General features: G+C 44.6%; 1 protein-coding gene across 1 annotated transcript; it reads right to left on the reverse strand.

Annotated features, from left to right (window-relative positions):
- Positions 1 to 35: 35 nt before the first annotated feature.
- LOC130520380 (NACHT, LRR and PYD domains-containing protein 3-like) lies at positions 36 to 13,307 on the reverse strand. Its single transcript, XM_057024103.1, has 12 exons — positions 13,115 to 13,307; positions 11,821 to 11,922; positions 9,931 to 10,032; positions 9,147 to 9,248; positions 7,964 to 8,067; positions 5,585 to 7,412; positions 4,285 to 4,461; positions 4,001 to 4,174; positions 1,998 to 2,171; positions 1,618 to 1,791; positions 554 to 1,086; positions 36 to 374 (listed from the first exon to the last, which is right to left on the reverse strand). Exons 2-11 carry the CDS (start codon positions 11,919 to 11,921, stop codon positions 906 to 908), a joined length of 3,117 nt encoding a protein of 1,038 aa, XP_056880083.1. The 5' UTR covers position 11,922; positions 13,115 to 13,307; the 3' UTR covers positions 36 to 374; positions 554 to 905.
- Positions 13,308 to 13,707: the final 400 nt, after the last annotated feature.

Below are 13,707 nucleotides of genomic sequence, written 5' to 3' on the forward strand. Positions count from 1 at the left end.
TTAAATCCATTAAATGTTCAAATAAGAACACAAGATCAACTGCTGAACCAGTGCAATTTATTTTTAACGTGTTAATCTCCACAAAGAAAGAAAAACCACAAACAACAAGTTTATAGTGGTCCAGTAATGCGCTATAGTCATACACCAGTACAGTTAACAATAACTCATGCTTTCCACCTGCTTTTCCATCTTCAGTGGGAATAATCCAGGGCGTTCTGGGCTTGAACAAAGGTATTAAAAGCTGGCTGAATGTCTGAGGTGACTGAAGGACACACTTGGGCTTTTCTCAATAGAGAAGGGGCACGGCACAGTGCAGCAGGTTCTCATCTTTAAATTTACAGTATTCATGGGAGATTTATTTGGTCATTTTGCTTCTTTTTATTTCCTATTTCCCACATTTATTCATAGTTTTTATTAGATTGCAATAAATCCTATAACATTTAACAGATTGACTAAAGTCAAATGACCTGCGGTTCCCACCGATAGCCGTCATTCTGATGGGTTTTTGCTGGCTGCAGCTGAAATATTCCAATGCTCCATGTCACAGAGACACTAAATACTAAACCCTAAAGATTCTGAAGGCATGATGTCAAATAGTAACGTATAATACAGACATTTGAAGAGACAATTAAGAGAATGTTTTCATGCTTATAAGAGTGGCCGAGGAGCCATTTAGAACTTTATAAAGATGGATTGTGTGATACCAGGAACTAATTTAACTTCAAGGCGAAGCTGCTTCTGCTTTGTCGACCATCGACTGATCTCCTGAAAGTCCACCAGCGCTTTTTAAAAACTGAATTTTTCATCTATGGAGGGAGTAGATGGCAGATGTTTCCACAGATGCTCTTCACCAGTGGTCAGTGAGTGATGCAGCAGATGAGCGGGAGTTGACTGGCTCCAACCAGCTACTGTCTCAATGTCTTCAGCCCATAGTGTGGATTCTCTACGAGATCAGACAGGAGCTTCACTCCTGAACCCTGCAGCTGGTTCTGACTCAGGTCCAGTTTTCTGAGATGGGAGGGATTGGACCTCAGCGCCGAGGCCAGAGAGTCACAGCTGATCTCTGATAAGCTGCAGCGCATTAATCTAAATAAAGAAGGGAAACTTTTATAAGGTTATAAGTGAAACCAGTATTAATCTGAAAGGTTAATCAAAGGCATGATCTGTAAATATTTAATTTAGTTACAGGTTAAAAAATGATAGTAATATGTAATTACCACAATTCCAACCTCTCAGGTTTGCACTGTTCCAGAGGAGAATATATATTGTTCTGGCCCTCACTCTTCCCAGGTTCTCCCACCTCTTTCCCTCCCATCTCATCATGGAGATCCATCTCACCTGTGGCTCATCTTTAAAGGCACAACCTGTCTTAGATGACTTCCTGTCTCCCTCACCATCTCCCTCCTCGTTGGCTGGTGTCTACCAGGCACCCTCACCTAGTTTTGTCTAATTTTGGTTACCATCTGTCGGCTTTTTCATGGTCCTTAAATCAATTTATCATGAATAAGTGGTCCCCGTGTGGCCCTCCCTCCTGAAGGAACTGGGCACAACACACACACTCAGAAAGTGTGAGGACCCTCGGATGGAATAATGGACATTTTTGAGAATGGTGTTTACCTCAGAGTTTCCAGTCGGCAGTTTGGAAAGTGGAGAAAACTACAGAGCAGCTTCACTCCTGAATCCTGCAGCTGGTTCTGACTCAGGTCCAGTTCTCTGAGATGGGAGGGATTGGACCTCAGCGCTGAGGCCAGAGAGCCACAGCTGATCTCTGATAACCTGCAGTAAATCAACCTGAAAAATGCAGGATGAGGTTATACGGTGCAGGTCTGCATGTTATCTGCGTCAGTACTAAACCTACGTTAGTTCTTAGTTGGGTCAGACCTGAATTCACGATATTACAAGGAATTTTTTTAATGTGGTGCATCACAGCAGTGTTGAGAACAGCCTCACTTCACCATCTTAGCAGCTGGTATATAGGTAGAAAAATGAAGACTGACCTGAGCCTCTCCAGTTTACAGTTTGGACTCTCCAGTCCAGAACAGAGCCGCTTCACTCCTGAATCCTGCAACGTGTTGAAGCTCAGGTCCAGAACCCTCAGATGGGAGAGGTTGGACTTCAGAGCTGAGGCCACAGAATCACAGCTGGTCTCTGATAACCTGCAGTCACTTAGACTAAAATAACAATTATTTTGAGAGAAGACAAATAAAAATCAACATGTACCAGAGCAAAACACAGCTTCCAAGCAACAAACCTCTGGTCCTGCACCGGCTTATCTGCCATATGTTCCTATTTTGGGTTCTTTCAGGGCGGTTGGACAAGATCTCCACCGTATGTAAAGTGTGTGTAGGTCAAAATACCTTCCAGGTTTGTGAGACCACATTTCTCAATAGCACTCAACTCTTGTCAGGAGTTGGGACAAAGCGACCCACTCCTGATAGCTTGTGGGCGATGCTGCAGCGACCCTGCAATCCCTACACTCTCTGGTGAAACCAAATCAAAGGTTTTAGACACTGCTGGATGCTGGAAGGGTGGCTATAGTCTGGACGCATCGTTCCCCTGACTGCACATTTCTCCAACAATGATTGGCAGCTGGTGTCACTTGTTCTCCAGATGAGAGAAGGAAAGAGAGCCCCCCCACAGTGTGTTTGATTGCCCCACTGCAAGCTCAATGCTGCCAGAAAACATTGCAGGAGCATCAATTCCCCTCAGGGCATCAACAAGGACCTCAGGAAAAGGTGCAGCTGCCACCTACTAGAGACAAGCACACTGAGCTGAGATTCAAAGCCCTCTCCTCCCAAGAGAAGAGCTCGTTTGTTGGAGGCTCTTCTGGGCGATACCTGGTGCCACAGCTCCAGCTCAGCCCGTCTCTGGAGCTGAGGTGGAGCTTAGCAAGTTTCATGGTTCTCCACCACTTCCTCTGGCTGAGGACCTTCTCAGCTGGTGGTTTCTGCTCCACCTTCCAAGTTGAGCAGGTGATACTTCTGCATTCCTGCCACCAGTGTCTCTGCAGAAAGACTCTTCTCTACTGTTTTATATTAGATTATATAAAATTAGGATTTTTGGCTGATGTCTTAGATGTTGTTGACTAAGAGCAGGTTTTTCTTTAATAACATAGAAAGACTGGATGAGAAGAGCAAATGTATTATTTTATGAGCTACTTCCACTACTATTATATACACATACTTCCATATTGTCTTAGATTGCAACCTGCATTTATTGCATCGTTCATAGAAAGTCATATTTGTGAGGAGAAAAACTCCAATAAGGTCATTTTCTTTAACGATCATTACAACAGAAGGAGGTGATGAACAAACAGATTTATGTAAAAATGTGTGAAAGCTTATGGATGGAAACCTTTTTAAAATGGTTGCATTGTGTAGAATCGGTGGAGAATCAACTTGTTGACTTCTGATTTGGACTCCAATGGAAGTGAGGTGCTACAATTGTGGATGCTGAAAGCTTCAGATCTTCATGAAGGTTTCTGTGGTTGGACTGACCTGCTGCCCCTTTAAGAGGGAGGCAGGTTTGGGCTTCTGGCTGGAATGAAGCCACCTAAGATGAGAATGACTGCAGGCTTTCGGTACCAAGGTTTAACAGGGGGCTCACTTCACACTTGGGCTTTTCTCTTTTTTGGGATGGCTTTTCTCAGTAGAGAAGGGGCATGGCACACTGCAGCAGCTTTCTTTTGGGGTTTTCTAGTTTTCCTTCTGATCTTTAAAAGACAGGAAGAACCATTTTTGATTGGTCTGAATGTTTGGGCGGTTTTGTGGCCAGCCTAAAATAAAACAAGACAAATCTACAACTGATACTTCCTTTCTAGTCATTGATGACCATCCTCACATGGGACAGATTTCCACAACCAATTTAATACTGCAAATCTGTCCTGTGTGGTCTTTTTTCTGAGAACTGTAACACTACGTTTATAACAAAGATCAAACATGGAAACAGTTATTGTCTAACTAGTTACACCTGGGAAAATACTGGATCATCTCTGACTGACCTGAGCGTCTCCAGCTCACAGAGAGGATCCTGGAGAAAACCACAGAGCAGCTTCACTCCTGGATCCTTCAGCTGGTTCTGACTCAGCTCCAGAACCCTCAGATGGGAGGGATTGGACCTCAGCGCCGAGGCCAGAGAGCCACAGCTGATCTCTGATAAACTGCAGCACCACAGCCTGGAAAAGGAATAAATGGGGCAAATAAAAACACATTTCTAAATCTGAAAATGAAGAGAAAAGCAGAAAATGTAAAGAAATTTAGAAAAGACCAACAGAGGCCTCCTGACCTGAGCGTCTCCAGTCTGCAGTTTGGATGCATCATTGCAGAAGACAGTAACTTTACGTCGGCATCTGTCAGGTTTTGGTTCCAGCTTAAGCTCAGCTCCCGTAGATGAGAAGGGTTTGACGTCATTGCTGAGGCCACAACTTCCCAATGACTCGTTGAAAGAACACTACCAGACAGTCTGTTGTGTATGAAACAAAAATAGTGAGTCAAACTTTGGGATTTCTCATCAACTTATCTGAGAATCTACCTCAACACAAATGTAGCTCATTTCCTGGAAAAGCTAAATTCAACACCGTAGAGCAACAGTTTGAACGACCATCAGATCTGAAATGCAACTGAATTATTCTCAACATTTGTCTTATTTTAGAACAGCTCATAATTACTCAATATTTAAAATGATTATAGCAAATGGTTTAAAGAAACGTGCATCTTTTTATCTGTCTATCGGCTCTTTGGATATTTTGCATTTCATCCAATTTGTACGATGGTGCGTCAAGTCTTAATTCAGCGATCCGATTGATGACATCAGAGTCTCTGGTTGCATCGATTGCCCTCAGCTTCTGTTATATCTGCCTGTTTCCCTTCAAATCATTTTCACTGCACCTTTTGTTGCTAGTGATGAAGTTGCCCCCTAACGGGTGTGGAAAGGCTCAAACAACTTTGTGGGTCACATAAAGGCTCCAAACGGAACCGCCACAAAGACCTAAAACACCCATTTAAACCAACGAGGCCGGCTGTTTTTACGTTGAACAAATGAAGCAAAATAGTCACGTGTCATGAGTTAAAATGTGTTTTTCTGTCGTTTGAATACGATGTATTGGAAAACTCTAAATTGCCCATAGGTGTGAGTGTGAGAGTGAATGGTTGTGTGTCTGTATGTGTTAGCCCTGCGATTGACTGGCGACCAATCCAGGGTGTACCCTGCCTCCGCCCATTGAGCTGGGATAGGCTCCAGCCCCCCCGCGACCCTCAGTGGAGGAACAAGCGGTAGAAAATGAGTGAGTGAGAGTGTATACAAACAAACAAAAGTTATTTAATGACATGACAGTAATTTCATGATAGTCAGTTAACTTGTGGCTCCTATTATTCCTGCCTTATGTTGGTTTGTCTGGATTGACCTTTGAACTTATATCCAGCCAGTGTTGAACATTTCTGGATGAATTGTTGTTTTTTTTAATTTATGGACGCTGCAATGGAGATAAAGAATTGAAGGAATGACCACTGGAGGGGGTATTGCTACCTGACATGATCCACTCGCTTGATTTAAACGCCGATGTCCGGCCCCAGAAATCTTTACTTACACGACCTTCCTGCAGTTCCTCACAGCTGGAATCAGGCGACATCGTCCCTCATCTGAGGTCTTGTACTGCAGCAGGTTCAGCTCATCCAGAACCTCCTCTGACATCTGCAGCAGGTAGGCCAGAGCTGAACAGTGGATCACTGACAGTTCCCTCTTTGATATCTCCCCTGACTTCAGGAACTCTTGGATCTCCTGATGGACTGACTGATCCTTCATCTCCATCAGACAGTGGAAGATGTTGATGCTTCTGTCTGGGGAGATTTTACCACTGTTCACCTTCTTCAGGTTGTTGAGGATCTTCTGGATGGTTTCTGGGTGGCTGTCCCTCTGATCCAACAGTCCACTCAAGATCCTCTGATTGGACTCCAGAGAGAGACCATGAAGGAAGCGAACAAACAAGTCCACGTGGCCATTTCCACTTTTGAGAGATTTCATTAGTGCTCTCCTGAGGAAGTCATCAAGAGATGTGACTGGATTGTTTTTTGCAAACAACCCAGCAAACCCGGAAAAGCGGTTTGGTTTAGAATATTTTAGGAACTGATTTATAACCACTGTGTCTTTCCTGGTGTAACGGTGGAACATGTAGACGGCAGCCAGAAACTCCTGAATGCTCAGATGAACAAAGCAGTAGACTGATTTCTGGAAGATCACACTCTCTCTCTTGAAGATCTCTGTAAAAACTCCTGAGTACACCGACACCTCGGAGACGTCCAGTCCACATCGCTCCAGGTCTTCTGAGTAGAACATGATGTTTCCTTTCTCCAGATGTTCAAACGCCAGCCGACCCAACTTCAGAAGGAGTTCTTTATCAGCCTCAGTCAGTTCCTCTGGTCTCTGCTTTCCTCCATACTTCTGCTTCTTCCTCTTTATCTGAACCCTCAGGAAGTGTGAGTAGAGGTCAGTCAGGGTTTTGGGCAGCTCTCCTCTCTGGTCTCTGGTCATCATGTCCTCCAGAACTATAGCAGCGATCCAGCAGAAAACTGGGATCAGACACATGATGTGGAGGCTCCTGGAGGCCTTGATGTGTGAGATGATTCTCTTGGACAGATCTTCATCACTGAACCTCCTCCTGAAGTACTCCTCCTTCTGGGAGTCAGTGAAGCCTCGTACTTCTGTGATCCTGTCAACACACGAGGGAGGAATCTGATAGGCTGCTGCAGGTCTGGAGGTGATCCAGATGAGAGCTGAGGGAAGCAGGTTCCCCTGGATGAGGTTCACCAGGAGCACGCCAACGGACGATACTTGTGTGACATCAGAGATGAGCTGATGCTTGTTGAAACCCAGTGAAAATCTGCTTTCATCCAGGCCATCAAAGATGAACAGAAGTTTCCAGACAGTCAGATCTTCTGCTCTGATCTTCTGTAATGTTGGATGGAAAACATGAAGCAGTGAGAGAAGACTGTGCTGCTCATCTCTGATCAAGTTCAGCTCCCTGCATGAGAGCGGAAGCACCAGACTGATGTCTTGGTTCTCCAAACCTTCTGCCCAGTCCAGACTGAACTTCTGCACTGAGAAGGTTTTTCCAACGCCGGCGACACCGTTGGTCAGAACCACTCTGATGTGTCTCTGTTGCTCAGATAAGACTTTGAAGATGTCCTGGCACTTGATTGGAGTGTCCTGGATGTTCTTCTTGGAGGTTCTCTCAAGCTGTCTCACCTCATGTTGTGTGTCCACCTCCTCACTTTGTCCCTCAGTGATGTAGAGCTCAGTGTAGATCGTGTTCAGCAGGGTTCCACTTCCTGCTTCATTAGTTCCTTCAGTCACATGTTCACATCTTCTCTTCAGACTCATCTTATGACCTTCTATCACCTCCTGCAGTTCACCACCCTCTAAAACAAACAATCTTTTAAATCCTTTTACAATTGTCATCTACAGCAGTAACACAGATGTCCTCAACTGGAAAATATTCTGTCATGTTTGAATGATCGAAGCAACAGTCGGGTAATGACCCATCTCACTGTCAGTTTGAAATGTTATGTCTTCTTATGTACACCTATTCTTTTATTTCATTGGGTTTCAATGTAATTTAGTCTATAACAACCATTTCCATATCTTCCAAGAGTTTGCTTGGACTAAACAGCTGGTAAAAGCTGGATGATATTTAGAAAAACACATCAAACCTTCTCCAAACACATCATACTCAGCAGACCCATTGTCCTGTAAAGGTCACCTGCCTTCAGCTCTTTAACACTTTCCAGAACTAAATGACTAAATGTTGCTAAATACTGTCTAAGCATTTAGGAAGGTCTTCAGAGGGTCCAGGGGTTCCAGTGGAACCAAACAAGAGCTCTCTGGATCTTCTCTTGCACATTGTAAATACACAAGTTGTTCCTTTATTCCGACCCAAAGGTATCTTATAAATACAAATGTAGGAGCTTACGTGAGACGCTGTTGTTCAGGTCGGCGGTCTGCAGTTCAGTTCTCCGTTTCTTTTCACCCTCGGGACAGGAGGAATCTCCAATGGAAGCAGACCGTTTCTGACACCTGTCAAAAATGGGAATAGTGGTTATACATGTCTACTGGGCGTTAGCAACGCCTAAGAAAGGCTGCGTTCACTTCTACTTTCAGTTTGCTCTGACAGTTGAAGATTGAATGAACACTGAGCAAAAAATATAAAGTTATTTACGTTCTAACAAGCTCGTTTAGTTGGAGAAAAGTGTATTTGATCTAAGTGTTTAGTGGCTTTTCTTCATTGTGAATTTATGTTAGAAATAAAAGTGCCAAATCAGGAATATAAACTCATAGAATAGAACAAAAGTTCTCCATTTATGCTCCAAATACAGTCATCTGGTCTCTGAAACTGATCATTAAATGAAAAGTGTATTTGATCTAAGTGTTTAGTGGCTTTTCTTCATTGTGAATTTATGTTAGAAATAAAAGTGCCAAATCAGGAATATAAACTCATAGAATAGAACAAAAGTTCTCCATTTATGCTCCAAACAGTCATCTGGTCTCTGAAACTGATCATTAAATAGCACAGAGGTCACGCGTATTCAAAAGCTTATTTCAACCATTTAGAAATGACTGATATTGTTGTCTATGGGTTTATTAGAACCAGGAGCCTTGAGACTTTTTAATGAATTTTCATGACATGTGGTGGAACAGTGTGGCAGAACAAGCTGCACAGACCTGCCATGTCTTACCCATCCGTATCTAAATGGAGAGCTGGAGCACTCTGCAATGATGGATATTGTTGGGAAACTTTAAAATATATGCCTAGGAATTTTTGTGAGATGATGTTAACCCATGTAGGAGAAATGACCAGTTAAAAACACAAGCAATTTTCAGTTTTAAAAGATTTACCACACTAAAATTAACATGGGAGTTAATGGGAGCGAACACCTGACATGTTGGTGCACCGTTTCATTTTAAGGACCTGATGAATTTCATTTTTCACGATAGTGGAGGCTAATACCCACAAAATGATGTTTTGTACGGTGTGAAATGTTCTAAGGCAGAGTTATGTGGTTCAGAAAACCTTACTTTAAAGGTGAGCCTTGAGGTCTGATACCGAAGTTTAAAGGGTGTCACACAAACACATCATCACGCTTTAGTTTTCTTACATTTCCTCTGAACTTCTGAAGGTTACTATTTCCCGTTTGGACTGGTCACTCTTCAGGGACACACAGCTGGACACTGTGGACTCTGCTCTGTCCTCGTCCATGCTGAGGAAACATCAGAAATAGTGATGAGACTGTGATGAAGGTAAATAATCTGTAAAGGTTGTAGTTAAATAATCCCAATTCACTGCATTTTTATCAAACAGGAACATTTCTAATCCATTCTGGATAACAACAATCTGAATCAATCAATGATGTCTCTGTATCATTTTCATGTTTTCAGAGTTTAAGCTGCTTTTTTAACTGTTCCCTGCAGTGAGAAAAGAACTGGCACCTTTTCCAGCCCCTCATCCTGCAGCACTGAATGTGCTCTAAAGTTCTTTCCAGAGCAAACGTCTCTGCACTTGCAGCAACATGTTGTAGTCATGGATCCGTGAGGAGAACCGGATACAGGAAACGCCCCCACTTTGATCCCAAAACCCAACTGGTGGCCAACGATGGTCCGGCAACGACGGGGACGCTGGTCCATCGGGCCGACAACACTGGTTTTCCACAGGCCAACATGGTGAAAGGACTGTGCACCGTTTCATTTTAAAGAGCTGATGAATTTCATTTTTCACGATAGTGGAGGCTAATACCTACAAAATGATGTTTTGTACGGTTGTGAAATGTTCTAAGGCAGAGTTGTGTGGTTCAGAAAACCTTACTTTAAAGGTGAGCCTTGAGGTCTGATACCGAAGTTTAAAGGGTGTCACACAAACACATCATCACGCTTTAGTTTTCTTACATTTCCTCTGAACTTCTGAAGGTTACTATTTCCCGTTTGGACTGGTCACTCTTCAGGGACACACAGCTGGGCACTGTGGACTCTGCTCTGTCCTCGTCCATCCTGAGGAAACATCAGAAATAGTGATGAGACTGTGATGAAGGTAAATAATCTGTAGAGGTTGGAGTTCAATAATCCCAATTCACTGCATTTTTATCAAACAGGAACATTTTAGATCAGGGGGACCGTTCCTCCCAATCACACCTCTCCAGGTCTCACTGTCGCTGCCGACGTGAGCATTGAAGTCACCCAGGAGGACGAGGGAGCCCCCAGGAGGAGCACTCTCCAGCACTCCCTTTAAGGACTCCAAAAAGGGTGGATACGCTGAACTGCTGTTTGGGCCACAGGATCCGTCCCCCCACCCGAAGGCGAAGGGAGGCTACCCTCTCATCCACCGGGGTAAACTCCAATATCCCGGCACTGAGCCGGGGAGCAACCAGAATTGCCACCCCTGCCCGTCGCCTCTCACCATCGGCAACTCCAGAGTGGTAGAGAGTCCAACCCCTCTCGAGTAGACTGGTTCCAGAGCCCTTGCTGTGCGTCGAGGTGAGGCCAACTATATCTAGTCGGAACTTCTCAACCTCGCGCACCAGCTCAGGCTCCTTTCCCACCAGAGAGGTGACATTCCATGTCCCTAGAGCCAGTTTATGCAGCCGGGGATCAGACCGCCAAGGTCCCTGCCTTCGGCCTCTACCCAACACACAATGCACCCGACCCCCCCTGGCCCCTCCTGCAGGTGGTGAGCCCACGGGAAGGGGGTCCCCTGTTGCCTCTTCAGGCTGCGCCCGGCCGGACTCCATGGGCAGAGGTCCGGCCACCAGGCGCTCGCCAACATGCCACTCCCCCAGGCCTGGCTCCAGGAGGGGGCCCCGGTGACCCGCATCCGGGCAAGGGAAACTTGGCACCAAGTATCTTTTTCATCATTGGGGGTCCTGGACTACGCTTTGTCTGGTCCCTCACCTAGGACCTGTTTGCCATGGGTGGCCCTACCAGGGGCATAAAGCCCCAGACAACGGAGCTCCTAGGATCATTGGGACAGTCAAACCCCTCAACCACGATAAGGTGGTAGCCCAGGAGGGTATTGGACTTCTGTGCTCGTCTCAGATTGTCCATAACAAACACCTTGTTCAGGCATAAAGGCGTCCACATGTGCACTTGGCACCAGAACGCCTGAGGCTGCAGATCGATGATCGACCTTATGGTCGCGTCATCGGATTTGCAGCCGCATGTTCTGGACACTCGGGTGAAGAGAGGGGCGGAGCTGTCAACTGATCACCACCTGGTGGGGAGTTGGCTCCGATTGTGGGGAAGGATGTCGGACAGACCCGGCAGACCCAAACGTGTTGTGAGGGTCTGCTGGGAACGCTGGCAGAGTCCCCTGTCAGAAGGAGCTTCAACTCACACCTCCGGGAGAGCTTTGACCATGTCCCTGGGGAGGCGGGAGACATCCATATCTAAATGGAGAGCTGGAGCACTCTGCAATGATGGATATTGTTGGGAAACTTTAAAATATATGCCTAGGAATTTTTGTGAGATGATGTTAACCCATGTAGGAGAAATGACCAGTTAAAAACACAAGCAATTTTCAGTTTTAAAAGATTTACCACACTAAAATTAACATGGGACTTAATGGGAGCGAACGCCTGACATGTTGGTGCACTGTTTCATTAAATTAATTTTTCACGATAGTGGAGGCTAATACCTACAAAATGATGTTTTGTATGGTTGTGAAATGTTCTAAGGCAGAGTTATGTGGTTCAGAAAACCTTACTTTAAAGGTGAGCCTTGAGGTCCAATACCGAACTTTAAAGGGTGCCACACAAACACATCATCACGCTTTAGTTTTCTTACATTTTCTCTGAACTTCTGAAGTCTATTAGTCCACCTTTGGACCGGTCACTCTTCAGGGACACACAGCTGGGCACTGTGGACTCTGCTCTGTCCTCGTCCATCCTGAGGAAACATCAGAAATAGTGATGAGACTGTGATGAAGGCAAATAATCTGTAGAGGTTGGAGTTAAATAATCCCAATTCACTGCATTTTTATTAAACAGGAACATTTCTAATCCATTCTGGATAACAACTGAATCAATAAATCAATGATGTCTCTGTATCATTTTCATGTTTTCATAGTTTAAGCTGCTTTTTTTAACTGTTCCCTGCAGTGAGAAAAGAACTGGCACCTTTTCCAGCCCCTCATCCTGCAGCACTGAATGTGCTCTAAAGTTCTTTCCAGAGCAAACGTCTCTGCACTTGCAGCAACATGTTGTAGTCATGGATCCGTGAGGAGAACCGGATACAGGAAACGCCCCCACTTTGATCCCAAAACCCAACTGGTGGCCAACGGTGGTCCGGCAACGACGGGGACGCTGGTCCATCGGGCCGACAACACTGGTTTTCCACAGGCCAACATGGTGAAAGGACTGTCTTCAGCTCAGCCACTAAATTATCTGGTGCTACATAAACATGCTAGTCAGGACTTTTTAACTTCCCTCCTTTGTTCCCCTCTTCAATTATTTCTATGATCCAAGTCCTCAAAGATCACTGCTCTATTTAAAATAGATGAAAGAAATGACACCCACTCCTGCATTTCTTTCACAGTGGTTCCACAACATAGAACAATAAACCACTGGGAGAAAACGTGCAACATTCACCCAAAATCCTGTTGGTGTCCTGTGATCCTGTGTTGATTTATTTAATTATTTTTAAAGTTTATTGTCTTAAATAATACCAAAATATCCAGCTGTAACCTGGACTGTTGAACAACTCTAATAACTTTATGAGCTTTTCACCTGTCACAAAATGTCGCTCTTCCTGCTTTGTCTGAACAGAATACTTTCACTTTTAAAACCTAATCAACAGCTTTATGGCGTATATATTACTACCATTAAAGCATTCTGGGAGGGTTTAAAGTTCTTTTAGGATCAGTAGCAAAGAGCAGAAACATAAACTAAACTTCACTTAGAAAGACTATTCAACTATAACTAAAGCCAGACTATAAGAATGTTAAATAAGCCCTCTTCATTTATAATGCATAATGATGTTTTGTGCTAAAACTAAATATGAAGTCTAGTTGAATCAAATCTTGATTTTATCTCCAAACACAACTGTCAGTTCTTTTCTATAATGCTCTTCGTTTACTCACCTTGTCGGTCTTCAGTCTTCCTGCTTAGTCTGAAAGGAATACTTTGAAAAACTCGTTTGTTGGGTTCCCAGTTTCTGGGAACGTTGTTGCTGGTGTCTACCTGCAGGGGGCGTGGAGGAGCCGCTCATCAGCCACAGCTGGCCCCGCAGACACACGCACCTGCGGTCTCTCTTCAATCTCCCGTTAGATTTAAGGACAGAACTCCCGCCTGCCAGCGGCGGAGTGTTTTCGTCCTCATCACCAAACCCTGACTTCTGTGGCTTGACTATTTTTGAGAGTTTTCCTCGCGGACTTGTTTTGGACTCTCTCGAGGTCTCTCCGCCTCTCTGTGAACGCGGACCGAACTGTTCTTGTTCACTTTAAAATAAAGACGCTTTTCGGACACCATCAAACACACAATAGTCAGAAGAGAAGAAGGAAGAACAGAAGCCCATTTTCCTCAGTGTTGGTGTGGAGACGCCTGTTTGGAGGAGCAGGAAGCAGGCTGGACTCTTCCAGCTGGCTTTAATGCCACTTCTCTTCTGAGAACCTCCCAGCAGCTTTCTCTCCACCATCTTTTTACGCTGAAGGGTTTTGATCATTTCAGGTCAGAT

The sequence above is a fragment of the Takifugu flavidus genome, unplaced genomic scaffold, assembly GCF_003711565.1.
Source record: "Takifugu flavidus isolate HTHZ2018 unplaced genomic scaffold, ASM371156v2 ctg362, whole genome shotgun sequence".
Lineage (NCBI taxonomy): Eukaryota > Metazoa > Chordata > Actinopteri > Tetraodontiformes > Tetraodontidae > Takifugu > Takifugu flavidus.

Bases quoted from the DNA above. Each gene is read 5' to 3' on its own strand.
- LOC130520380 (XM_057024103.1), bottom strand. From the start codon at position 11,921: ATGGACGAGGACAGAGCAGAGTCCACAGTGCCCAGCTGTGTGTCCCTG. The intron at 7,413-7,963 runs GTAAGCTCCTAC...TGTTTGTTTTAG, and splicing joins CCTGAACAACAGCGTCTCAC to AGGGTGGTGAACTGCAGGAG. The intron at 2,172-4,000 runs GTCAGTCAGAGA...TTGTTATTTTAG, and splicing joins TGTGAGCTGGAGACGCTCAG to TCTAAGTGACTGCAGGTTAT.